Raw genomic sequence first — 26,729 nt, 5'->3', positions numbered from 1 at the left:
AAAATACCTAATTATATTGGGAAAGTACATAAGTCTGCATGCCACTGACACAACCAACTCCAGGGCAGTGCTTATTCTAGGAAGGTGGGGGAGAAAACTGGCTCGGGTAGAGCCTAAGCTGTTCTTAAAATGGTTTGAAGCAAATATCAGAAAGTGGTCGGTCACTCGTGTTAAATATGGGACTATATATGCGACTTGTGTGCATTGTGTCTTTTGTTATTTTCTGAGTATCTGAAATATCTCATAATGAGAAATATATCAGAATATTTTATAATCTTGGAATGTTAGGTTTGGGGGTTCTTTCAGGGACTCCCCACATTTAGGATTGGGGGTTCTTTCAGGGACTCCCCACATTTAGGTTTGGGGGTTCTTCCAGGGACCACTCCGCGTTTCCTGTAGGGCTGTGTGCCGGCACCTCTCAGCTTGGAAGCCCACGGGTGAGCCGGTCCCACCTCTGTCCACCCCCATAGCCTTTCCTCTTGTGCCTCTGTGTCTTCTCCGGGCTCCACACCAGCTCCATCAGGGCCGGGTGCAGGCACTCTGGACGCCTCAGGATAGAATTTCTCCTGACGGAACAGGAAAGAGACGAGGGACAAGCAAACCACAGCCTCCTGGTTAGTCCCAGGAGATGGCTGGTCAGGGAGTTAGGGAGGATTCCATATTTGAATCACAACAGTGTAGCTCTCCTTTTTCCTTCAAAGGTCTCCAGAAGAGAGGAAGTTTTGTTTCTTGGTCAAAAGCTACCTCAGGGACCCCCCACCCCCGCCAATCCAATCTCTTTCTTCGCTGTTTTCTTCAGGAGTGTTCTTTCTTTGGTCCCCTTTGACAAGATCACACACTGGTGTGCAGACGAAGTCACCAAATCTTACTCCAGGGTGGCCTCCTGCTAGGGGGTGGGGACGAATCAAAGGCTATTAAGTGTGAACAGCTGTCTTCTGGGGAGAGGGTTGGGAGAGCCTGGGATGGCCACCTCTGTGGAGAGGGGAGCTGGGTCCCTAAGTGAGCAGCAAAGAGCTGGGGAGCAGGCAGGCTGGCCTTTGAGTCTGGTCAGTGAGAGTACACATTCCGCAGACACAACGCTTGGTTTGAGAGGGATATATGCCAGGGCTCTACGCCGAGTCATCAAGTTTTAAAGCAGTCTCTGGCCACTTGGGGAGCCTGCCAGTGAGTGCCATCCCCAACGGGCAAGAAGCGCTTTGGCCTGAGAATTGAGAGACTGGGTTTCTTGCCAGCTGCCTCTTTCCCTAAGGTATGCCCTGCTGTCTGAACGCAGGGGCCGTCCTTCCCTACCTGACGGAGGGGGTGAGAGAGTAAGTTGGGGCACTGGGAGGACTGCTGACTTGTAATCCTGCAGTCTCTGCAAGCCCTTCCTTTTACCAGCGGCCCCCCGACCCCCAATTTCCTGCTACCCTGGGTTTCTCTCTGTCAGCCCCCACCAGGCTTTCCCCTCTGCTTTCTATCTCAAATAGTCCCCTTTCCCCTCACAGACCCTCTCTCTTCTATGTTTGATGACTTCCAAGGTTTCTAAAGCTCCATGAGGGGTCATTTGGGGTTCAGAGTAGAAGGGGGGCTCTTAATTGATAGGCCACTGCTCACTCCACCCATTCTGGGCCAAGCACTGTGGTAGCTGCTGTGGGAGACAGAACCCTCCATGTGCCCTCAGCAGAGCACCCCATCAATCTTGTCCTGCCTCTTCGTGTCAGCTGCCCATCTGTCAGGGCGTGACAAGCTGTGGGAACAGGTGTTGGGCTATTTCAGACTCTGGGAATGTGGGGTCAGGGGTTAGCCTGAGGTCAGAAGTGGTAAGGTAGGTAGGTGCTGGACTTACCACTTTTCCGCATTCTTCATATTTGAGTCTGTCCTTTGCGCATAAGCGACTGTTCTTCCCTTCCGTGGCTTCTTCCCAGCCATCAGCCCACATCCTCATGCTCTCAATAAGGTGGATGATTAAATGGCTCCTCAGTTGGCTCTTCTCGTCTTCATTGCCTCCCTAGTTTCAGCCCATTGACTGTCATGAGAATCTCCCGGAAGCCCCTTCCACAGCAAGACAACCCTGGCATGGCTGCCGGGTTCCTGTGGCCGCAGGTCTGACACCCTTCTGCGTGGCTTTTGAGGCGTCCTCAGTTGGTGATACTGTCCCCACCCCTGCCCTCGACACTAAGCCACCCTGTTCTCTTAGACACACCTTCATGACTTGCTTTCCCCCTGCTCTTGACCTGCCCTCATCTGCAGTCCTGTCTATCCCTCTCCTTGGTCATCCCCCATGTATCCTCCACGCTCTCCTCTCTCATACGTAGCTTTCCTCCATGACGTCAGCTGGTGCTTGTGCATTCAGACCACACTTCATTCGAACTGAACCTTGGGCATCCTTGAGTCAAGTTTCTCTCCAGAGGCCCCTGCTTGTGATACAAACCAGGTGATTTCAAGAGCAGGCCTTTCATTCCTTGTCCAGTCCTCCTTCCGTCCCAGGCGCCAAAAGATGTTTTGGAAGTGTTCTCGCCCCCAGCTAGTTGGGATGTCATCAACAGCCGTGGAAATGCCGTGGAAGTAAAGAACAATGTTTGTGGGGGATTTCTTATTCACTGCCTCTGCCAGGCAGTTAGCACTCTATTATAGTCTGATCTCATTCTCATTGTCAGTTCCACGCTTGGAGCCCTTTATTACATCAGAATATAACACTGCCTGTTCACTAATTACTTTATGCATGGCAGTCAAAACTGTCCTAAATATTTTTTACAGCCCATAGCATCTTGCACAGTTCCAGGCATGGAGGAGAACTCACTGTCTGTTTGTAGATTCGTTGAATTTCAAGGACATTTGAGCTGTTGGTTGTGATGGGGACCCGCCCACCCACCCCAGTGTTGGCTTTCCCTCAGTGCTTGACTAGAGGCTTCCCAGAGTCTCCTGGTTAGAATTAGGTACTCCCTCCCCTCTGTTCTCATGGCTCTTTATTAGTACCTTGATCGCTACTCCGATCGTGTGGAGAATTATGAATAGACCTTGCTTCCTCCTGCGTTCTGTGGTTCTGGCTACAATAGCAGGTCTTTCTCTGTATGGCGCATGGGTTTCTTTGGCCACACAGTTTCTTGCACATGGTTGCGCTCCATACGTGGTTTTTGAATTGAACATTATGAATAGTGACACAGTTCACACCACTTTATCCACGTGTGGTTTATCTGCACAGCCCAGGGTCTCTTTCCACACTGCGGCCAAACCCCAGGCTGGGATGAAGGCCAGGCTAGGAGGGTTTGGGATGGTTTCCAGATGGGCAGAGATAGTTGTATGTTTCTGAATGTGTCTCTAACTGCCTCTCAAAGTCAAACGTACAATAAATTTCTTTGGTTTTATCCATCATGATTAGTTGGCTGAGTCTCTTTCTCCTTCCATCAGCCCAGATAATGAAGAGCTGGTGTTTTTATTGTGTACTCTGTGGCACAGAGAATAAGGCATGTTCTCAGGTAACAGGACACAGGCAGCATTTTCCAGGTACCCAAATTGAAAGGGTCTGGGAAGGAAGAATGTGTCTGGGGGAGACAGACCAAGAGGATTCCAACTGTGAGAGCTGGAAGGTTGAAACTCATTTTATGAGTAAAGAAATGGAGTTCCAATGAAGGAAAGGGAGCCTAAAGCCAACCCCAAGGGAAGTGAAGGAATGGGGTGAGGAGTGGCAAAAAGAGCCTGGACTGCTGGGCCGCTGCTCTGGCCAACAGGAATGGTTTTCCTTAACACCACAGATCCTCCAATCAGGTCACTGGGAGAAATGTCACACAACTGGGTTGTCAGGCAGTGCTTCCAAGGCATTAAGCAAGGAGCAGAAGTAATGGGTTAGAAGAGGAAGTACAGAAGATCACCGAGGGGCTAGAGAGAAGAGAGGAAGTAGAGCTGAAGAGAAAGGGGTTTGGCTTCTGATGCAGGATACCACTCTTCTGTGAGAGAGGAAGTAAGAATAAGAGAAGGCCATGATGATGCCACTGGGGGTGGTGGGGGCATGTAGATATAACAGCTCACCCCCAGGCTGCTTCCAGATTCACTTATCTCTTTCCCTTGTAATGATATTGCCTCAATTTTAGAACTTTCTGGAAACTTCTGGGGAATGAATTGTCCAAAAGGGGAGGAGGAGAAGAGGGGAAGTTACCTTTGGGTTCCCATCATATCTGCCGGAACAAGGGGCAGGAGCTTTGATAAGTGGAGCCCCGTGGAGCTGGACATAGGTCTTCTGGTGGTGAAAGGGAGTGGATAATAATGCTTAGATTTCCAAAAATCTCTAAGTAGATCTATAGTCCTAAATCAATGATAACATGGAAAGGGGGAATTGTAAAGTCCTAAATTAAGATTTCATAACTGAATAACTTAAGAACCCAGATAGTAGAGCTAGAGCTTTCCAGCAAGGCAGATGAGAAAGACTGGCATCATTATGGTTTAACTAATGTTATCTTAATTTGCATTAGTAGAAATATGGAGTCCAGAGAAAAGGCAGTAATAGTCCACGTATTCTCTTGACTTCACTCCCTATGTAATTGATATGCTAATTGAAGGTGCCCTGCTGTATGAGGGATCCTGACCATCTGGAATGCCCTTAGAAGAGGTGGCAAAACAGTGTGGAACCCTGGAAAGCAGAGGACCTTGCTGACAGGTGTTTTTAAGTGCTTATTAAATGGCGAACCCTGTAATACGTTCTGGGACACCAAGATGGAACACACAACTTCTTCCTGCAGGACTCAGAGTATCTTGGGATATTAGAATCCAGCCGCTGCAATCAGGGTGATAAGGGCTGTAAGAGAGGAGAGTACTAGATGCTCAGGGAGCAGGAAAAAGGAAATATCTAGTTCTGCTGGGAGGAGTTAGGGCAAGAGGCCACACAGAGGAGCTGTTGCATGAGTGGAAATCTATTCAGAAGGGGTTCCTCCGCTATGTGGTGGGGCTGGGGAAGAAAGCCACAGAGAGGGGACACAGAAAAGACAGAGAAGCCAGAGCAAACATGCGGCGTCTGGAGAATGGTGTGTATGTCATGTCGTGTACAGGCGCCGGTGTGTTGGGAGCATGGCGGAGGGAGGTTCCGGATGGAGCCAAACAGGCAGGCGGGAACATTAGGGTCTCGGTTCCCATGATAACACGTTTGGACTTTATTGCGAAGGCAGTAGAGGGTCATTACAGGGTTTAAAGCAAGGGACTAATAGACTCCCTGAAAGAGACTCGGATTCATGTCTTGGTGCATGTATGGGGGTGGGATGGTGGTTCGAGAGGGAGGGGAAGACGGAGGCCCGAGGACCAGTTAGGGGGCTGTCCTTCACGTTTTACTGTCTAGAAAAAGATGAAGGTATCAACCTGGCCTGTGTCAGTGAGACGGAGAGGAAGGGACAGAGGTAATTCAGGGATTTGTATAATTTGGGGGAAGGAAAGGGAAGGAAGAATCGGAACTGAACCCCAGGTTTGATGGATGGGGTTCCTTCCCTGAGAGGGAACACACTGGGTGAGGAGCAGTCTGAAGTGAGGGGGCGAGGGCTGGGCTGTGGCTTTGGGGTGTGGAAAGCCTGGAGCTCAGCACAGGGGTCTGTGTGGACATCTGTCGTGTAGTCGGTGATTAAAACTGTAGACCTGGGTTAGACTGACCCAGGAGAGGGGCAGAGAGATAAGAGGCCGAGGATAGACTCCAGGGGACCGTGCACTAAACAGGTATGGAAAATATGGGTGACCTGGGAGGGAGACCGCAGGCAGAGGGGGAGGCAGGTGAGTAGACACCATTAGCAGGGAAGTGAAGGAAGCTTCCAGAAGAAGTGAATGTATGTATCTCACGGTCCAATGTGAGGAGGGACCTCACTACTGGCATTCATTGGAGGAACCTGACCTTTTCTGCTCCCTTCCCAGGAATAAGTGCCTGTTGTTTGCAGCAAGCAGTAAGTACAGAGGCCCTGCCATGTGGATGGAAGTGTTATCGTTCCTGAGGTAGATTCCACACGTCAAGTCTGTTCTGGTTCTAGGCTCTTGTCAAAGAGTAGAGCGAGGCCCCCCTTGGCAGGTGGCCCTGAGAGGCAGAGGGGCTGGGTGGAGGGGTCAGTGCCTTAATTTTTGCCAGACCATCCGAGCTCCTTGGAAGGCAAGCTTTATTTCTACATACATAGAAAGTATTATTACTATTATTATTATATCCTCGCGCTGTATCAGAGCCAAACCCTGGAGTCCTCAATACTATATTTCCCTCGGCGTTTGGAAGGATGGGGAAAAACGGGTTGTTTAGGTTGCTAAGTGATCATGCTTCTAAAAATAATGAAATTCCCAATTCCCTAGTTGTTCTCTCTCCTGTTTATTGTTTTGTTTTGTTTTTTGTTTAGTTTAGAGTAAGAGGATACCAAGGTCAAGTTATGTATGGCAGGCTACGTCTCGAGGTGGCTTCAGGGCAGCCTCGTGGGGAAGGACAGGAGAAACTCCCTCTCTAGTCCTCTTACCTGCACCCCCTTAGAGCTCACTACTTTGGGAAATTGCAGGAAAAACTAGGCCTTCTCTGCCTGACTTGAAACGCGCTGTGAGGGAGTCAGCCCCAGTGGTTGCTATAGTGATGGTGGGTGGGTGGGGGAGGTGGCGATGCAGCCTTTGGCCTGTGTGGCTGAGGTCCCCAAAGCCGGCTCCTTGGAGCTCAGGCTCCTGATTCTGTGGACAATTGTTTAGGATTCCAGAGGGTCACTGGCTGTGGTGTTGAAATCTTCAGACAGGCCAGCCAGTTCAGCCGGCCGAACCCTCCACTGTTGAATATGTATTTCCCAGGCCAAATGTGGGCAGGTGTTCCTGGGACTAAGAACTTCACAATGACCTTGGTGGTGGTGAAGGAGTGTGTGGAAGAGAGTTGTGCACAGGGCACAGGGGTTGCGATCATAGCCTCTGAGAATTGAAAATGACCTTTGAGATCATCTAGTTCATCAATGTCTTCAACAACATCCCTTACAGCTAGTTACCAAGGCCCTCGTTGGACTCTCCGTCTGATGGAGAGCTCACTGCTGGGCAAGGTATACCATTCCATTGTTGGATAGCTCCTGGATCCCCTCCTTTCCCCTCTCTTCCCTTCCCCTTTCCTCCCCTCCTTTCCCTTCCCTTCCTCCATCTTTCCTTCCTCCCTCCTTCCATGTCTGTCTTTCCATCTTTCTTGGTGCAATCTGGCCCCTTCTAATTTGATCCACTGACCCAAGTTATGCTGGGAAGCAGTGTAAGTCTTCGTCCAAGGGACAGCACTTGCTGCCAAACAAAGCATTCATACTTTTCTCAACTACTTCTCACCGGACATCATTTTAAGACCCCCTGTGTCCCCCCCACCCCCCAACTTTCTCAGTATGGATCTAAGATATGACACTCAGAAGTGACCATAGTACTCCAACTGGTCTGACTCACGGAGAGTTCTTACAGATGATACCACACGTCTGTGAACAGTCTGAACTTATTTTTAGCCCTCGCATCACACCATTGGCAGATGTGAAGCTTGTGATTGCCAATGTCATATCTTTTACATATGAATAACTGTCACTGTCCTCTAGTTTTCTCTTTTTTTTTGATGTTGTCTAATTAGATGACCTCTAGAAACCTCCCTATAGGTTGAAATTAGTAACATAATTACATTAGTAGGGTTTTTTTTTTTTTGCTGCCTATCTATCTATCTATCTATCTATCTATCTATCTATCTATCTATCTATCTATCTAATCAACACTCACTGGTCTTCTGAAATGGTTGCTATTGTTATCACTATTTTTCTGACGAGGAAGTGGAACCACAGAGAGTAAGTTGCCCAAGGATTCACAGGCTCTAAACAGCAAAGTCAGTATTTGAATTCCATCTTTCATTCACCGATCCCTATAATTTGGGCAAGAAACTCACTTAGGGGTACTCTCTACCATTCTGAGAGTATAAGCGATTTTGTCACATGGCTTGCTGAAATCAAGTAGTACCAAATTCTTACCAGTCTCCTGATCTGTTCTTCCAATAATTTGTTTGAAAAAGGAACAAGGTCAGCTTGGATGGGTTTGTTTCAAGCAATCCCATGCTAATTCCTGGTAATAAGAAACAATGATAACGGTGACAGTAACAGCCCTCACGTTTACTGAGCCCTCACCTGTGCCAGGTACTAAGCTCAGCTCTTTCCATGCATTATTCGATCATCTTGCTTTCTCATTGCTCCCAAACTATTTACTAGTGTATTGCCAAATTCTTTGGGGGTTGACTGTGAGCTCACTGGTTATCATTCTAGAATCGTCTTTTTGGAAATCAGGACACTTGCCCAGATTTCTAAGGTCTCTGATTGTATCCCCAGTTTGATGTTCTTTCAGTGCTGAGTCTAAATGAGCATTGAACTTGGGAGCTGGACACTGGGTTCAAGTCCAGTTCTACTACAGCTTTTTATCTACAGGACCGACAGAAAATCATTCAAGCTTCTCGAGCTGTGGTCTCCCCATCTTTAAAATGGGGACAGTAATCCCTACGCAGAATATTTCTAGAGATTTTTTGAGATGCTCGTGTGGGAGAATGTTTATGTAAAAGTGCTTCTCAGACATCAGGGTTCCAGACGTATTTGAACCCTTGGTATTATTTAAAATGCTTAGGTATTCTCTCTTATACAATCACCTGTCTGGGTTTCACTTTTCACATAATTTGTCCCACTCCCTTTTAGTTGTGTATTTATAATACACACAGAGGTATGGCTGGCTGTTGGTCACCACACCCAGAAAGAAGTACCCACCTGCCATCTTCCCCACTGATTTGTGCTTGAGGTGTAGACTCGTGGAAAGAGAGGGTATCTTTTTAGAATTCTGTTGTCCAGAGTACAGCTTCCCTGTCTTCTCTAATCGGCACAAGTCCTCCAAGAAGCAAGCCACATCGATCCTAGGAGGGGGCCATATGCATTGATTTTCAGTTTCATCTTTTTCCTTCCTCCCTCCCCCAGTGTCAGCAGGATGACAATTTCTTCTGGTGTTACTGGGGGAGGGAGGATTGCATCCAGCGGGGAACCAGCCTTTCACTTCTGCGGCACCAGCAGTCTTATTTTCCCATTGGGCAGAACTAATGCACAAAAGAATGGGCGAGCACTTCCATGGTGTCATGACAGCAGAGAATGGGCGAGGACTTCCATGGTGTCACAACACCAGCAGAGCCAGGAGCTGCCCTATTCCATCACTGGTATTGGCTCTTGAAAGACGTGGTCCACGGGATTGACAGGTCTAGGAGGGCAGGACCACGGCCATCTTGCTTGTTGTTGCCTCTTAGCTCCTCACATTGTCTGGCACCTGATGAATATGAAATGTTAATGTATGTACATGCAGGATTGAGAGAACAAATAAATGAACAAAGAAATTCTCCATGGGAACTGTGGTTCCTGCCAGTCTGAACAACATGCAGCCCTTAAGCTTCGTGAAGAGGACACCTGGAAAGAGTTCAACAGAATAGCTCTCTATTCTTTACATCCCTGTCTAGAAGAATGGAAATATTCTGAGATTAATGGAAACGTGGGTCTAGACTAGCACATGGTTTTGGGGTGACTTGGGTGTGTTTGGTTCTTCAGTTACTGTCACCAGTGAAGGGCACTGCAGTAGTAAAGATGCGCATGGGTTTTCTGCCCCCATGCGGTTTATACTAGCTTGGTCAATGCCATTTCCTTACTGGATGTCTGGCAACGTGACATCAACACCCCTTATCCATCTGGGATGGGAGGAGTGCGGTATACCTTCACACAGGGTTTACGCTAAATACTGATCCCATGACATTTTCGTTCCACAATATTCCTGAGAAATCCTCTTGCCTCCTCATGTCCCCATATTAGCCCCGTCTAACGCAAGAGTATAAATAAGCAGCAAAAACTCAGGCTCTCTTGATGATCGCAGCAGATCTTAACTGCTGGGAGGGAAGGCACGTGTGGGTGGCAGCTGCAGGAGGTAGAAACGCTGCTTTGTCTCCCCAGGAGAACTCATCCCCAAAGAAGCCCTGTGGGCACTGGTCTTTTGATGTCCTCCTTCCCATAATAGTACGGCACCTTCTCCCCCAAAGAGGGGTCACCCTGAGCTGCAGATCTACTTCCCATATGTACTGCACTGGCTTGGAGGGTGCATGGCCTCAGGCCGCATTTATGGGCTGGTGGGAAGGAGTCGGGGTTGGGGGAGGGGAGGAGGCACTGTGGTCATGTTGAGGTAAGGAAATGCTAACACCTTCAGTTCTGAGGGGTTCAGATTCCTAACTACTAGCGTGGAGACCAGAACATGGGCAGCACTGCTACGAAGAGGTGTGAAACAAGAGTTCGGAGGGAGAACCAGACAATTTGCAAGTTCACAGCCTTTCTCACAATTCACACAGAATCTTGAGTCCTCTCTCATTTCTATTCTTTTAACTATGTCAGACATCTTGAGCTCAGCAGGCATGGCATGAGAGCAAGAGGTGTGGTACTCCGCTCCCTAGCTCTGGGAGAAGGGATGTTGGCAGGGCTGTGGGTTGTTTGGGTGTTGGCATGCCCTCCGCTGTCTTCCCTGTGACCCTGGTTGCTGGCTTCTCGAAGGCCCAACCTGTTCCCCTTCAACAGGGCTTTTCTGACAGTACCGTGCAGGGGACCCCAATGATGAGGCTGCTGAGAGGCGATTGGGGGGGCAGTAGAGAGGGCTGCCCAAAAAGCCTCGGTGGTGCTCAGAAGCACCTCCTGATTTTTCTGTATAGCCTTCATTTCCTCCTTTGGAGCATTACACCAGCAGCTCTGACCTTACTGCCATCACCCTTTGGAATACAGTGACTGGCTCAATTCTTTCTGACAGCTTCAGACATTTTAATAGTCCTTCTGCTGACAGCCATGTGGAGCGGGCTCGGCCTGTCGGGGTGCTGAGTATTCTGGGAAGATGGAAATATCGACTTCCTTTTCATACCAGTTACTCCTGCCAAGTTCACGACCTCGTTACATCACAGCAGGCCTGTGGCACAGCCGTCTCCTTGCTCCCCTGCGCAGGTGTCTCTCCTCTCGCTGACCTCTCTCTCAACCCCTGCTGGACGACGACCTTGTAAAACATGTCTCTGTTCTTGTTATCCCCATGGAAGGAACAAATACATGAGGGGAGACTTCTTTTCTATGGGAACTGTGGTTCCTGTCAGTCTGGAGGAAATGGGCTCCCTGCACTCAAGAGAGAAGTGGGCAGAGCTGGCTTAGCATTTCGTGGGGAAAGGACTAAGGGTACATTAAGAGAGCGAAATGGCTATGAACGGGATGATGCTATTCTGACCCTGTTGTAATCAGAGTTTAGGGTCCCAAACAAGATTCACGCTGATCCCATTTATAAACTCAGTTCTGGTTTTTGCAATGGGTACCACCTTTGAAGAGGCAGAAAGGTTCCCGATGAAATTGTCTGGAATAAATAGAGTTTGGCCTAAAGAAATATGACAGGGAAATGAGAAAAGAAATAAGGTGTAAGCCTGGAGAAGAGAAAAATTCCAGGTGCATATGGTGCTTATCTTTGAGCACTTGAAGGACAGTCTTGCAGCTACTTTAAAAGGGGGTTACTTTGTGTAACCTGCCAAGGTCAGGGATGGGCTCTCTTGGAAGGCTGTGAGTTGCCCATCCGTTCAAGGGTCCAAGCAGGCTGGAATAATCTTACCCCAGGAACACTGTGCAGTGACTTGGAGTTAGGGCTTGATGTTTTCCAAGATCGTTTCAACTTGAACTTGATCTGGTCCCTCTTTCCTGCAACGTACATTGCCATAGATTGAATGTATGTGCCTGCCCCCTCCCCCCAATTCATATGTTGAAACCTAATCCCCATTGTGATGATGTTGAGAGATGGGCCCGTGGGAAGTGATTAGTAAATGGGATTAGCACCCCTAAAAAAGGAGGCCCAGAGAGCTCCCTGCACCCTTCCACCATGTGAGGACACTGAGAAGACTGCAATCTATGAATCGGGAAGCGGGCTCTTACCAGACAGCGAATCCGCAGACCCCTTGATCTTAGACGTCCCAGCCTCTAGAACTTTGAGAAACATGTTTCTGTTCTTTTAGCCTCCCAGTCTTTGGTATTTTTGTTACGGCAGCCCGAACGGACTGAGACATACCTTACTCCACATTGCACTGGAAATATGGAGACCTTGTCCTCAGAGAACTCAGTCTAATAGACACAACAGATAGGATAACGGAATTATAGGGTAGAATATTGAGGGAAAGGGTGATATGGGTAGGCTTCCTAAAGGAGCTGCACACTGCACAGTTTTGAGGGAGATGTTTTGGAGAAGCAGGTTATACCTAAACACGGAAAGGTACATACAAAAGTGCTGAAATGTGAGAAGCTGTAGGAAACCATAATTAGTTCAGGTGACTTTCCTGAACTTACCACGTGGAGGCATGGTAAGAGGTGAGAAAACTAGATGGGAGCTAGATCCTGGCTGTATTCTGAAGTCGGTATAGAGGTATTAGAGATTTAATAATGGAAAGCTGCGTCAAGACAGACTTGAATTTTAGAAAGATTAGTAATGGTCTGGAGATGGGATTGGGGGAGAAGGGGGCAGGGAGGAAGAGAGAAACCAGTAGGTATTCATGTGAAAACTGATGAGGAGTTTGGCAGTGGAGATGGAGATATTAATGGATATAAAGCTTCAGGAATTGCTATAAAACAACCTCTAGAGAAACAAAGAAGAGGTGATATTTGCGTTGAGACCTGAACGATGAGAAGGAAACAGTGGTGTGAAGATGTGGGACAGAGAGTTCCAAATCAAAGGGCCAGCAAAGTCCTTGCAACAGAAATAAATCTGGAATGTTCAAGACACGGAAAGGAGGTGGTGTGGCTGGATCACAGAGAACAGTGGGAATAGTAGTGGGAGATGAGACGAGAGAAGGAGGCAGGGCCCAGGTCATGCAGGGCCTCACTTATTGGAAAGGCTTGGGATGTCACTGTACCTGAGATGAGAAGGTAGAACATTTAAAGCAAGTTGATCTGATTCACACTTGAGGAGGTTCACTCTGCTGTGTGGAGAATGAACTGTAGAGGGTACATGCAGGCCAGGAGGAGGTTGGAGGCTGTGGGATTGCAGCGTGGACGTGCCCAACAGGGTACTGGATATGCGAGGAGAGAGGTCTGCCCTGGAGCCAAAGACTGGGGAGTCACTGGCGTCCAAGAGACAGTTGGAAGCTTGGTTCTCAGACCATTTAGGGAGATTGTATGGATTGGAAACACAAGTGGGGGACAAGTATGAAACCTTGGGGTACATTGCCTTTTTTTTTTTTTTTACCTTTTATTTATTTTAAGTGTGTTTTCCCAGGACCCATCAGCTCCAAGTCAAGTAGTTGTTTCAATCTAGTTGTGGAGGGCGCAACTCACTGTGACCCATGGGGCGATCGAACTGGCAACCTTGTTGTTAAGAGCATTGCATGCTAACCAACTGAGCTAACTGGCTGCCCCAATGGGTACATTGCTTTTAAAGGAGAGTGCAGGAAGAGGAGTAGCCAGAGGAAAAAGGGTAACTCAGAAGGAAAGGGAGGACTTTCAAAGACAGGGCACTAAATACTATAGAATTATAAAGGTCTATAACTTGAATACCAAGAAGTACAGATTGCATTTAGAGACCTGGAGGCCATTGGTGACCTTTAATGAGAGTCATTTTCTTAGAGCGGTGAGGGCACCAGCCATGGCCCTGGGTAAACGAGGTGGAGTTGCAAGTGCTTCGAAGCTGGATGGTGAAGTAAGGAGGGTGAAGAGGGAGCTCCTTGAGCACCCACAGAAGAGCTGCATCAGTGGATAGAGAAAAAGAGCACCAGGGAAGGGGAGTCACAGCCCAGTGCTGCTGACGATGAGGGACGCCGGACATCAGAGGAAGGGTTGGTCTTCCATGATGCAACATGGCGACCAGCCTCACCTCTGCTCAGTCCACATGGGTCTGAGAAGGTTTTCATTGTTTTCAGTAAGGATCCAATGATTATTGGACAATTCCCTTCTGTATTTGTCGAATTTTAGTCACATTTGAAAGTAAACAATCACAACATGTCTGTGGCTTTTGATATGCTGTAAATACAAATCCCCATCCAGTTTGATGGCCCCCGGACAGGATCATGAAGAGTGGCTTTTGGGAAGAGCACATAAGTTGCCTTCTCTGATGTTGATTTCAGAAGGTTAAGGAGATACTGCAGGCAACCTTTTTAAAAAACATAGTTATGTATTTTGTGATTATAGAAGGAATACATTCTCATTAATGAACATTTGGAAAGTAAAGATAAGCATAAAGAAAATACAAGTAACCTGTAATCCCACCACCTAAAGATAATCACTGTTATACCATTTTTGTTGTGTTTCCTTCCAGCCTTTGTTCTTTTTTTACACATTTCACATTGTTGACTTTCTATTGCACATAAAATATTTTCCCGTTAAAAATATAGTGTTTCCCCCTTAAGACCGTATAATAATCTTTTCCATGTTATTAAAAGTTCTGTAGAAATAGCATTTTAAGGGTTGCATAATATTTCATTGCATGCATTGTAGTTTACCCAACCATTCCCCTATTGTTAAAACACTAAGGACTTTCTGTGGAAAATAGTTTGGCAGTTCCTCAAAAGATTAAAATTACTACACGATTCAACAATTCCACTTCTGGGTATCTACCCAAAAGAAATGAAAGCAGAGACTTGAACAGGTATTTGTAACCTCATGTTTGTAGCAGCGTTACTTACAATAGGCAAAAGATGGAAGCAGCCCCAGTGTCCATTGATAGACAAATGGATGAGCAAAATGTGCTCTGTACACGCAGTGCATATTATTTAGCCTTAAAAAGGAAATCCTAACATGAGCACATGTCAGGATTTCCTTCCTTTTTAAGACTAAATTTTGTAGCATAACATGGGAACTTGAAGACATTACGCTGCTGCGTGAAATAAGCCAGTCACAAAAGGACAAAATTTGCAATTCCACTTACATGAGGTACCTAGAGTTGTCAATTTCAGAGACAAAGTGGAATGGTGGTTGCCAGCAGCTGGGTGTAGGGGGCCTAGGGAGTTACTCTTTAAAGGGTACAGAATTTCAATGGGAAAAGATGAAAAAGTTCTGGAGATGGATGGTAGTGGTGGTCGCACAACAATGTGAGTGTACTTAATGCCACAAAACTGTACACTTCAAAATGGTTAAAATCATAAATTTTATGTTAGGTATATTTTACCACAACTAAAAAAATACTAAGGAATCTTGATATTTTTCTTGAAGTCAGATTTACTGAGGTATAATTTATATACAGTAAAATCTATCATTTATATACTATATGTGTATATATATACTATATATGTATGTATATATACACATTATATACAGAGGGTGCCATAAAATGTATACACATTTTAAGAAAGGAAAACTGTATTAAAATTGCAATACTCAATATATACCGATAACAAAAGAGGAATACAAATCCCGTTTGACTTCTGCAATTACAAGAGGTGCTTAAAGTGGTTACCATTCAGCGTCCAGACACTTCTGATGACGGCGAACTACTACTTGAGCAACAAAGTGTCCACTTGTATACATTTTTTTGGCACCCCTGGTATGTATACAAGTACAGTTCTGTGTTTTGACAAATGTAAAAAGCATCACCACAGTCAAGATCAAGATACACACTATTACCTTCACTCTGAAAGTTCCCTTGAGCTCCTTTCTAGACAATCCCCTTTCCGCCCCCCCCCAGTCTCTAGCAACTACTGATCTGTTTTGTCCTTACAGTTTTGAATTTTCCAGAATATCATATAAATGGAGTAAGAAAGTATGTAGCCTTTTGATTCTGGGTTCTTGCACTTAACATAATGCTTTTGAAGATTCATGTATGTTGCTACATGTTTTAATAGTTTATTCCTTTTTATTGCTGTCTAGCACTCAATCTTACAGGTGTATCACTATTCACCATTCGAGGCACATTTAGATTGTTTCCAGTTTGGGGCAGTTACGAATATAGCAGGGATAAACAACTGTTCATTGCTGGGTTATATGGTAATTGCAGTGTCTAACTCTAAGAAGCTGTCAAACGGTTTTCCAAAATGGCGGCTCTAGTTTGTGTACCCACCAGCAATACTTGAGAGTTCCAGTTGCTCCACAGTCTTACCAGCATTTGGTATTGTCAGGCTTTTTATTGCTTTGTTTTCTTTTTGCTTTAGCCTTATAATAGTTGTGTAGTGATAACTATTGTGTTTTTAATGTGCATTTCCCTAGTGATTAATAGTGGTTTGCATCTTTTCCTAGGTTCCTTGCCAGTCAGATCTCTTTTAGGTGAAGTGTCTGTTCACCTATTTTGACCATTTTAAAAAAAAATTGGGTTGTTTGTTTTCTTATTATTTGCTTGTAGGTGATTTAAAAAGTTTTTGCTATCATAAAAAAACACTTCAGTGAACAACATTGCATGTAAAACTTTGCCCTCCTTTTGGAGTGTGTCCTTAAAACAATTTCCTAAAACTATGGATCAAAGAGCGTGAACATCTGCAGTGTCCTTATGCACACATCATGTGACAGCTTTTCAAAATAGTTATACCAGTTTATTGTCTTTCTAGTGGTAGCAATTTGATAAGCAGAAAAGGCTATTGTGTTGTTTTCATTTGAATTTCTTGGACTATCATGCTATGGAACTTTTTTCATATAATTATTGAACATTCTATGTTTCTTCTTTCGTGAAGGGTCAATGATAGAGTGTGTGAAGCTCAGTGCCAGGAACAGTGGCTTACAGTATTTTCATAAAATATTAACCCAGTCTCAGCCTGCTTTCTTTTATGCTTAGAGGCCACGAGCTAATTTGCATAGCTGGCAAGGTAAAAATAACTTCAGAGCTGAAAAGAAAGATTATTGCCATCAAGTTAAACTTGGACCCTGGGTGCCAGTGCTTCTGCAAGGGCAGCAGTCCTTTCGTCTAGACTCCATTATTAATACACACACCGCATTGTTCCTTATAAATAGGAAACGGTGCTCTTTTCAATTCCTTTCTGAGAAAATGGCCATGACACTCTGTTCTGCTGCTGCAAGAGTAACCTCTTGATTCTTCCAACAACTCAGCATTTTATTTATTCATGATGAAAGTAGACTCAAAACCACTTACTTTGTGCTTACATATCTCTGTCAAACAGATTTGGGTAACAATTAAAGAGTTCCTGTATATAGGCACAATTCTCGTTAATTATTAAAATGGCTTGTATTGTATTGTATTCCAAATCTGTGGTATGGGATGTGATATGACTCAGAGGTAGTAGAATGAATTTTAGTTTAATGACTCCAAAAAGTAAAAAGCATTTTGTTTTCTCTGACAAATAGCTCTGGTTCATTCGGGTGCTCTATAGACAGTAGATATTTTAGAGCAACTTTATGGCTGCCTCTTCGTCATGGACTGTAATTGTAAGTTTGTCTGCTATGCAAGTATGGGAAACTATCTGGGTATTTTTTTTTTAATACTTGTCATCTAGAGACAGATGGCATATGCCTCTTATGCAAATCAATCTCTCGGGCATTGTAGGCAGAACTAGGAAAGTAGAGCAATGGACAAACATGCTTTTTCTAAAATTTATGGATCTGTGGTATGTCTGAAAGAGTCATTGATTTGAGAAGGTTTTTATAAACTCAAATAGATTCTTTCTTTCAGCCAGATATTTTCTAACCAACCCCCTGCCCCCTCCAAAAAAAATCCCATAAAACAACCCTACTCTAACACACAATGTGAAGGTAGAGTAATTTATTATCTAAGTTTTTCTTTTCCTCTTACTTTGAAGGACCCCTTCAATCAACCCTCCATTCAGTGTTAACCTGCATGCATCAGCATTTGATGTCTTGAGAAGAGGACTCTGGCTCTCTCCAGAATCATGAATGCATATAAGTTTTCAGTCTTTCCAAAGCTGCAGGGGGAACAATGTTTCAGTATCTTAGGAATTGAGCCACTTGCTAAGGTGACATCAGGAAAAATGCTTGCGCATTCTCTAATTGCTATATGGGCTCCATGTGAGGGCCATGGTTCTGAATTTTTCTTTGTTTTTCATGTATCTTTCTTAGCTTTTGTCTGGCCAAAACAGTTATATCAACTTTCACTTTGGTTTCTCATCCAGATGGGATTATCTGGACAGAATAGGCACGTGGGTCATTGTGAATGACAGGAATCAAACTTGGACTCATTTTAGCAAGAAGGGGCTGGCTTCTCAAGGAAGGGGTATCTCACAGAACCACCTACTTGCAGAAATGTCGGGAAGTAGTCAGGCTTCAGGAACTGCAGGAGCAGGGCACTAGCTCCAGTGGAATTCCTTTCTTCTTTCATTCCTCTTACTTCCACAGGGTCAGCTCCCTTTCTCTCTCTCACTGTAGCCAGCTTTAATCTATAGGAGACAACGTGAACAATGACAGCCCCTGAAGCCTTTCATTTCATGGCTTTAGCTGCTTCAGAAGCAATCAACCAAACTCTGGTCCTAAGTGCAATCATCCCAGGGGAGGTGCTCCCCTGTCCCTGAACCTGTTAGCTGACCAGCAGTATCACGTAAGAGCACTGCAGTTTTTGAAAAGAACCCTGGGGATCGAGAGTTGTTGTCAGAGGAAGAGGAAGTACTGGCAGTACAAACAATAGGTGGCCACTCTGTTGGATGATACAGCTGGTCTCTGTAATCTGATACTAGAGTTCACATTCTTCTCTAAGAATGTGTCGGCCTCTAAGGAGGCCGACATTAGGGACTTGGCCCCACATGGATAGTTAGCTGCTTTCTGTGTCTCAGCTGGGCTCTATTCCTGATCAGCCATCTCACAAATGCTTGTTCCTGGTCCTGAGGGAGACCTGCGGAGAGAAGGTGTGTGGGTGGTAGATCAACAGGAATCTCTCACCACTACTAGGAAAACAACTCAAAGAACATGTATTTGTGTTAGCAAGTTCTCATAATGTGGGATTTCCCTCTGCAGCAATTCTCCTCCTTTGCCAACTCTCTGAAGCACAGTTTTGGTAACATTCATACCATCTTGCAATCACAGGACCCTGCAAAGCTCTGCAGAAAGGCAGCTCTGTAGTCGTCCTAGAGAAGGCATTTGTCTCATATACGTGCCTTTGGGATATGTTTCTAGCGATTAACCATTACCTTTTGTAGCTACTGAAAGCGTTCCAAATTTGGAATCTAAATTTCTGGGTTTGAGTCTCAGTGTGAACTCTTACTATCTCAAGTGACCTTGGGCTAGCCAGTTTCTCTCTCTCCGAGCTTTAATTCTCAAACTTATAAGATGGGAGATAATAGTATCTCAGTGGAACGGGGCTATGGAAACTGTGGAACAATAAGGGATTTACTGTTGTAAATTTACCTCCTCACCTTCATCCTCACCATCACTATCATCACCTCTTTGAACTGAGTGAAAATTGTAGAGTTTCTGCCCATCGCTTGGCATTTCTTTCTCCTTGCTGTGTCTGAAATAATCAAGGACTGTTGCGTAAAAAAGAAAGAAAACTGGGACCACTGGTAGGCGCTTGACCTTTGTTTCCGTGACACTGAGGTTAAGCAAATAAACCCTCCTGTGTCTGTTTCTTTCTTCTTGACCATTTGGAGACCATTTTCTTTTGGATTAAGGCTTCCCGTGGAGATACATTAAGGTTAAGCTTCATGCAATCCCTAAGAGATGTTTAAAGAAGAAGACAGAAGGGTATTTTCATCAATGCTGGCAGTTTCTTAAAATTATGACTTGTGGCTGGGGTCATCCTGGCACCCTCTTCATTTCTGCCTGGCATGGGGCTGTGTGTTTTTCTTCCAGAGTGGATAGGGACTAGGTGTGAAACGTGCATTGTGTTTAATCGTGCTAGTGCTCAGTTTGCAGGAATTGCTCTCTGAGAGCGTCTCCTACAGCAGTGTTTCTCAACCAGGGGTGCACCAGAGAACATTTGACAATGCATGGAGACATTTTTGGTTGTCGTAACCTGGCGGGGATGGGATTGGAGGAGGGGTTGCTACTGGCATCTAGTACGTAGAAGCCAGGAATGCTGCTAAACTTCCTACAATGCACAGGACAGCACCTTACAACGAAGAATTATCTGATCTCAAATGACAGACAACCTCCTCTCCTTGATGTGACATGGTTGGATTGCTGAACTTTCTTTGGGTGGGAAAAGAAAGGGGGGTTTTAGGCCATAATTTTTCTGCTCGGAAGGCATATTTTGGGCCTATTTCATATCCACTAAGATTCTCATGAAGCTTACTGAGGAACCCCATTTTAAATTCCAGACGGGGTTCCCTTACTTTTGTTAAATACAGAACTTCCTGGAAAGGCATGGATCTTCTCTTTTGGAAAGGAGCAACTTGATCTAACCTGTTTCCCATCTTCCTAAGACATATTAGGCTTCCTGGCCTAATATTTATTTATTTTTAAATAAATGATTGCCAGAGGGGAGGACAGGAGGGGGGTGGGAATTTTAAAATGGTGTAGAGACAAAAAAAAGAGAAAAAAATAGGTAAGTAAAAAAACTATCGACTGTTAAACCACATTGAAGAAAATTTGCTGTAGAATTAAAAATATATATACTTTAATTTAGTGTCTGTGCCCTTAGAGGAAAGTCTGTGTTCCACCCTGGTCATAAATTAGCTCAGACACAAGCACAAAACACACAAAACAAACAAGCAGAAGCAACCAAAAAAAAAGCAACAACCACAAACCAGAAACAGCTGGCCTCAAGACGGCTTTGAAGGTGTCGGGTATGTTTGTGATCTCTTTAAGACGGCCCATTCTAGAGGAGAGGAAGATGGTGATGCTACTTCAGATACCAGAGGCGGGAATAGAATGCGACGTCTGCAGTTCTCAGAAAAGTGCAAAACCTGTCATCACCCAGAAGCGGCATGAAGCTTCATGGTGCCATGAAGGCAGCAATTCATGTCGGTCCTCCCTGTTTCCTTAGAGAGAATGAGCAGTGTATCGGCTTGGTCTTTCTATCTGGGTTTTTCAAACTGTGGGTCGGCCCCGTTAGAGAGTCATGAAATCCATTGAGTTGGTTGCAGCCCATCTTAAACGAAAGCTAGAAAGGAAGAGGAAATCAGAGTATATCACGTATTAGAAAAAGTATTGTTTTATAAGGCATTATATAATTATATATGCGTATGTAGCCTGGCTTGCGATGTAACAGTCTTTCCTACTATCGGCTATGGTCAAAAAGTGTTTGAAAATCATTTCGTACATCAACCATCTTAGGAAAGCACTGTCCCCATTTTACGGATAAGGAAACTGTAGCTCAGCGAGGCCATTGCATAAGGCCAGACAGCTAGTGTGAGTAATGGAATCGGTATTTGAAAACCGCCAGTATGACTGGAGAGCTTGTGCTTCACTATTTTACCAGAAACCTAGTTCACGTCTCTTTTGATTGTAGACTTTCCAAACACAGGTGGGATGCCATCTGGCTCCTGAAGTCTGGATTATATTATTTAGGCAGGGAAGTGAAGGCCAGGGAGGACCCACCCTATGCAAGAGGGAGGCTGGAGAGTAGGAGGTGAACCCAAGAGATGTGGTAGAGGAAGGAGATCATAGACTTTGGTGCCCCATTGGAGGTAAAATAGTAAAAGAGATGAAGGAACCAACCACCTAGGGAATGCTTCTAAGTGGACGCAACACTTTGATTGACAGCTCATGAAGATGATATCCGGACTCAACTCTGTGTTGAGTTAGGGGTCCAATTTGAGTTAGATCCCTCCCTGTCTCCTCCTAGTCTCCTCATACTATGGACTGGTTAAACCACCCTTTGCTAGTGTTAATCAGCCTTTTTTTGCACAGATATAAACAACTTACTTTTCAAATGCTAATGAGGCTCTCCCTTGAGATTTTTATGGGCAGAGACAAAACGGGTAACTTCTGGAACTCAGGAGGGAATCCTGGGCCTAATGCGAACAGACCCCTGGCTTGTGTCTCTTCTCAGAAGAGAACTTGCAGGTGTGTTCCGAGCTGGGGTAACAACTGAGATGGAGACTCTTCACCTGGTCATTTCTGCTCAGCACTTAAGTAGAGTTGCCAGATTGAGCGCATAAAAATGCAGGATGTCTAGTTAGATTTGAATTCCAGATAAACAATAGATAATTGAAGTGTAATATCTGTATCACGCTTCAGGGTATTTTCAGCCATGGAAATGTACAGTGAAATAGTCCCATGAAAAAAGGCTGTTAGGCCTGGATTGACAAGGTTAAGACAGAACCCCAAGGTCAAAAGGATTGCAGGGTTGGAGAATTCTTTGGATGACTGGGTTGGGGAGAGGCCATTTTGGGCCTCACGTCCATCGTCTGTTCTGCCATGCCACTGTCTTGATGGTCGTGCCACACCCTTGGGATCACATCAGCCTCCATTCTCTTCTTACCTGCTGACAACTAAAAGCAAAATCCTTAAAGGCAGGGCTGAGCCATGACATCCGTCAGGAAACCGTTTTGGAACATTTGTGGTGTGTGGAACACTGCATCCATGCTGGGTGGTCAGAGGTGCGTGTTTGCTCTCCGACTACCCGCTCTGTGGGGATCCAGTAGTAATTAGGCACCCCTCTGTGTACAGAGCTCTCCACCAGGCTCTGTGCTCAGGGTGACAAAAGCAGTGGAAAACACAGCCTCTGCTCCGAGCGCACACGTATTCCTCTTGGGGCAGCCGAGAGCGTAGGCTTTTATTAACTCAGAGTTGGCATTATCGCCAGTGGCCTCCCTGATGTCGCGGTGTGTGTGTCTTTTCATGGGTGCATATGTAGATACTGTGACAATCATTACCTGAGGTGTCTGGAGCCGTATGCCCTGCTGGTCTTGACCGTGACCAGTGACAAGTCTGTGGGAGGTTGTGGCGTGTGGCCTTGGAATGAAGGGAACCAAGTTCATGGCTTATTCAGGGACCAAACACTGTGGCCTTGGTATGTGTGGTAACACAGTGGAATGAGGAACGGTGGAGCTGTCCAGGACGGAGAAGACATTGCGTGCTGTGATGGCTCTGACACCAGAAGAGAACAGACTTCAACTCCTGGTCTTGCCATTGATGAGCAATTTCGTTTCTCCTGAGCCTCTATTTCCTCTGCAGTGAAATGAAGACGGTAGTAATATGAGGACATTTTTGAGGATTTCATGAGATAACATTTGAAAATGCTAGGTACTGAGTGCTGTATTTGTCACTGCAGTGTTTCTTATCCTCTGAAGACTTTGTAAGCTCCTCTGTTAGGACACTCTTCATGGTGAATTGTAATTATTTCCTTTCTGTGACTGTCTACTTCGCCGAGACTAAGGGCCGGGGACTTTTTCTACTGTTCACTTACCCACGTCTCTCCCCTTGGGTCTCTTATATCCGACGCCCAGAGTTGTGCTGCGCTGTGTACACTTCAGTACTTGGCTTTTGCTGGGGGGGGGGCAAGCCTTTACATTTTGAATTTTCCTCCTTCCCTCCCTCCCTCTCTCTCTTAGTGGAGACCCAGCAGGTTCTGTCCCATGGGATCTACTTGAAAGCAGGAGTCTTAGGACTCTATCAGACGATCCTTCTTAGATTAAAATGCTGAAGGAGATTTCCAGTTCACTCCTGTATGCTCAAACAGACGTGTGTCTGGGTAGCATGCCAGTTGGGCTACTCGCTCTTTTCATTGGTAACTTCTAGGATTTCCGTGGTATTTCTGTCCGTTTCATCTCTGCTTCATCACATTTATTACTTTCCTCGATGCAGTTCCATCCCCCACACGTACCTTGAGCACCTCTCACTTGCCACACCTTGTGTTGCGTGTGGGGGACATAGAGACGAGGAAGACAGTATGTCCACTGGGGGCAGATCTCCCGGGGAGACAGATGAGAAAACAGAATTCTCTAGGATGTGGTAAGGGCAGTGACGGTGACAGGCATAGAATTTTATGGGCACACAGAGCAGGGCCCTTTTCTCAGTTAGCTTTTCCCCCAAGAGTCCCATTGTCTCCACTTCTAACCGGTGTGGGGGAGGGGAGGAGCCATGTTGTAATTCCTGCCCTGAAGGATGATTTGAACTCTGGGAGTTAGGAGGCAGACAGTGACTGGTGTGTATCAGCTACAGGCCCTGTTGACAGCCCTTCTGCCCTGGATGAAAGGAAATTTCCGAGGTGTGGGGTGGGCACCCGGCCACAGGCTGCATGAGCCTGACCTGAGTTTGGTAGGGCTTGGAGGATTTGGGGAGCAGGTTGGTTTGGCCACGGGCTGGCTACACGAGGCCCCAGGAAAAAATACCATATTTTTGCTTCGCTTTCTCAGGTTAGCTTTACTTTTGTTCTCGTTCCCTTGTGAGCTTTCTTATTTCTCTGACATTTACTTCTCCACCAGTTTTCATTTCTTATCTCCCTCTTGTTTTCATCTCCGCGTTTCCTTTGACCGCTCACTCCCCTGTCCTCTCATTTTCCTCTGTCATTCTTTTCCTCTTTTCCTCTGTCATTCTTCCCCACCCTCCCCACACACACTGGTGCCTGCTGGCCTTTAAATTTTGTTTCTTCCCCGACCTCCATATTCTGAAATGTTCCTTGTTCAACTCAGGGTTGGGGAGGAAATTTTCATTTGCAACAGCCCTTTTTATGTTGTGAAAGAACATCCCATGTGTAACTGGGTATCCTAGGAAACAGAAGTCTGGTTTCTGAACGGCGCAGTTTCTCCCTGCTGTGTTTGTAAGACAGAACCCGAGGGACCACACTCCCCCATGTGCACCTCAGAAGACTCAGAGCCCAGGCTCCTTCCTCTGGTAGCAGAATCAGCGGGACACTGATGCCGTGTCTTGCCACTCTGGTTCTCTATCAGTATATCTATACTTGCCGTTTCTTTTTACCTCTCTCTCCTCTATTTTTTTTCTGTCACTGTCCTAATTTTCAGTCCTATGTTCCATGTTTCTCCTTGATCTCTCTTCTCTTCAGTTTTTTCTTACTCCTTAGAAATTATATCACTCCCCTCCCTAATTTCACTCTGAAAGATAGAGTTGGAAGCAGTGTCAGACTCCCTCCCCTACGGGACGTCCCCCCTTTTCAGATGAGGGCGAGGAAGTGGGGGTTGGAGAGATAGAGAAGACTCGGGAAACTTGCCTCGCTCCTGAGATTCTTTGCAAGAGTAGAATTTCTTTCTGTTTCTTACTTAGAGGTTGAATTAACATAGAATTACAGAATCTTAAAGTTCAAAGACCTCTCTCGGTCATTTAAATAAATAAGCTTCAACCCAAGCAGCGACCCTCTTGACTTCCTAACAGATAGAGCTATAGTCTTCCTGGAGTATTTTTAAGATTAGGAAGCATGCCCTCACACAGAGAGGTCTGTCCGCTTTGTTGTTGGCGAGCTCTCCTTGTTTCAGAGTTTTTGTTCGTGATTAGGATTTCCTGGGTCTGTGTACTTTGTACCTGTGGACTCCAGACCTGCTCCTGAGAGGTATGCAGCGTAAATCTTTCATTCATGTTCTCTGTCTTGTACTGACAGCACTTCAGGTGCCTTCCTCAATCCTTGAAATAGTTCACAGAAGTTCTACAAAAAATAATTAAGTGAAATAAAGTATTCTTGGCACCCTCTGACTACAGAGAAAACTCAGTTTTCTGAATGGCTCATTCCTTACTAGTTCCAGCTAGCTGAAATTATCCTGGAGTGGTTCTGAGGGAAAACAGGGAACTATCCCACAGAAAGAAAAGAAAACTAAAATGAGGCAAAGTTGCAAAACCCATTTTATTAATATTTGTGTCGGATGGAACGTCTGTTTTGCACATTAGAGTTTACAGAACAGTCTCACTATTCCATACCTTGTTATTTTATTTTTATCACTAGGCCTTGGTACTCCCCTGTTCTGTGGGGGTCGGGGGTGGGTAGCGAGGCTCATAGAGGTCAGTGACTTCTTTGAGTCACCCAGTTCTCAAGTGCACGAGTCAGGACAGGAACTCAGTTCTCTTGACTCTTGGTCTTCTGCTCTGCCTTTCATTAATAGTTAAGTGGCGTTGTCTCTCCAAAACATCTGCAATGTCATGGGATTATATGAAATAAATTGTCTCCTCTAGGCAAGATATGTGGTGTTCACAAATAGGATTGTTAGGAATTTGTTTTGTTTGGGTTTGTGTGTGTGTGTGTGTGTGTGTGTGTGTGTGTGTGTGTGTGTATGTTTCTGTGGATATGATGGTGGAAGGTGGGAAAAATGGAAGCAAAGAAAACAAATCCAGGTCACACGGTGATTATGAACAATTCGAAAAATATAAATATCTCATGGGGACTAGTGAACTTAGTTCCTAATTATAAGCATCAGTGTGATTGATTTGCTTGGGAAAAATCCTGAGTGTCAAGGTAGAGAAGAGTTGAATTGCTCCTTTGTTATAGTCAATCCAGAGAAATTCCCTGAAGGAGATAGGAGACGGGAATCTAAGAAAATTTTGAAAAAAAAAAAAAGTGAGGGCCTTCGTTGGTTGGAAAGAAGGGGAAAGAGGTTGGCAAGGGGCAGAGAGGGGTTTTACTCACGATTTGGAGCTAGGATTCTGATATGATGATAAGTTTTCTTTCTTTGTAAAGTGAAACCCAGATGTGGCTAAATTTGATTCCACTTGGAACCACTGGTGATATACCCTAGCTCAGATGTACCCACACACAGCTGGTATTAAGTGTGTGTGCTTTCCAGGCTGATTCTTCCTGGGACAGGGGGAGAAACCAGACTGTGGTAACCTTGACCCTCTGTGTCTCTCTGCAGCATCCTGGCCACTGCAGGAACCCACTTCAACACACACGTGGACCTGAGGACGCTCCGGGCCGTGCGTGTTCTGAGGCCCCTGAAGCTCGTCTCGGGGATACCTAGTGAGCACCGCCTTTCTTTCTCCTCTGCC

The 26,729-nt window shown here is 45.5% G+C and overlaps 1 protein-coding gene across 1 annotated transcript in view; it reads left to right on the top strand.

Moving 5' to 3' along the window:
• Positions 1-26,729, top strand: part of CACNA1E (calcium voltage-gated channel subunit alpha1 E) — a 425,092-nt gene that overhangs the window by 200,188 nt on the left and 198,175 nt on the right. Inside the window, exon 6 of the mRNA XM_081024587.1 lies at positions 26,597-26,700. Coding sequence (XP_080880713.1) covers positions 26,597-26,700 — 104 coding nt within the window. The remainder of the gene's footprint in view (positions 1-26,596; positions 26,701-26,729) is intronic.

Source organism: Rhinolophus hipposideros (assembly GCF_964194185.1).
Source record: "Rhinolophus hipposideros genome assembly, chromosome: 19".
Taxonomy (NCBI): domain Eukaryota; kingdom Metazoa; phylum Chordata; class Mammalia; order Chiroptera; family Rhinolophidae; genus Rhinolophus; species Rhinolophus hipposideros.
The sequence above is the reverse complement of the archived record's forward strand: the minus strand, read 5'-3'. Positions and strand labels throughout refer to the sequence as shown.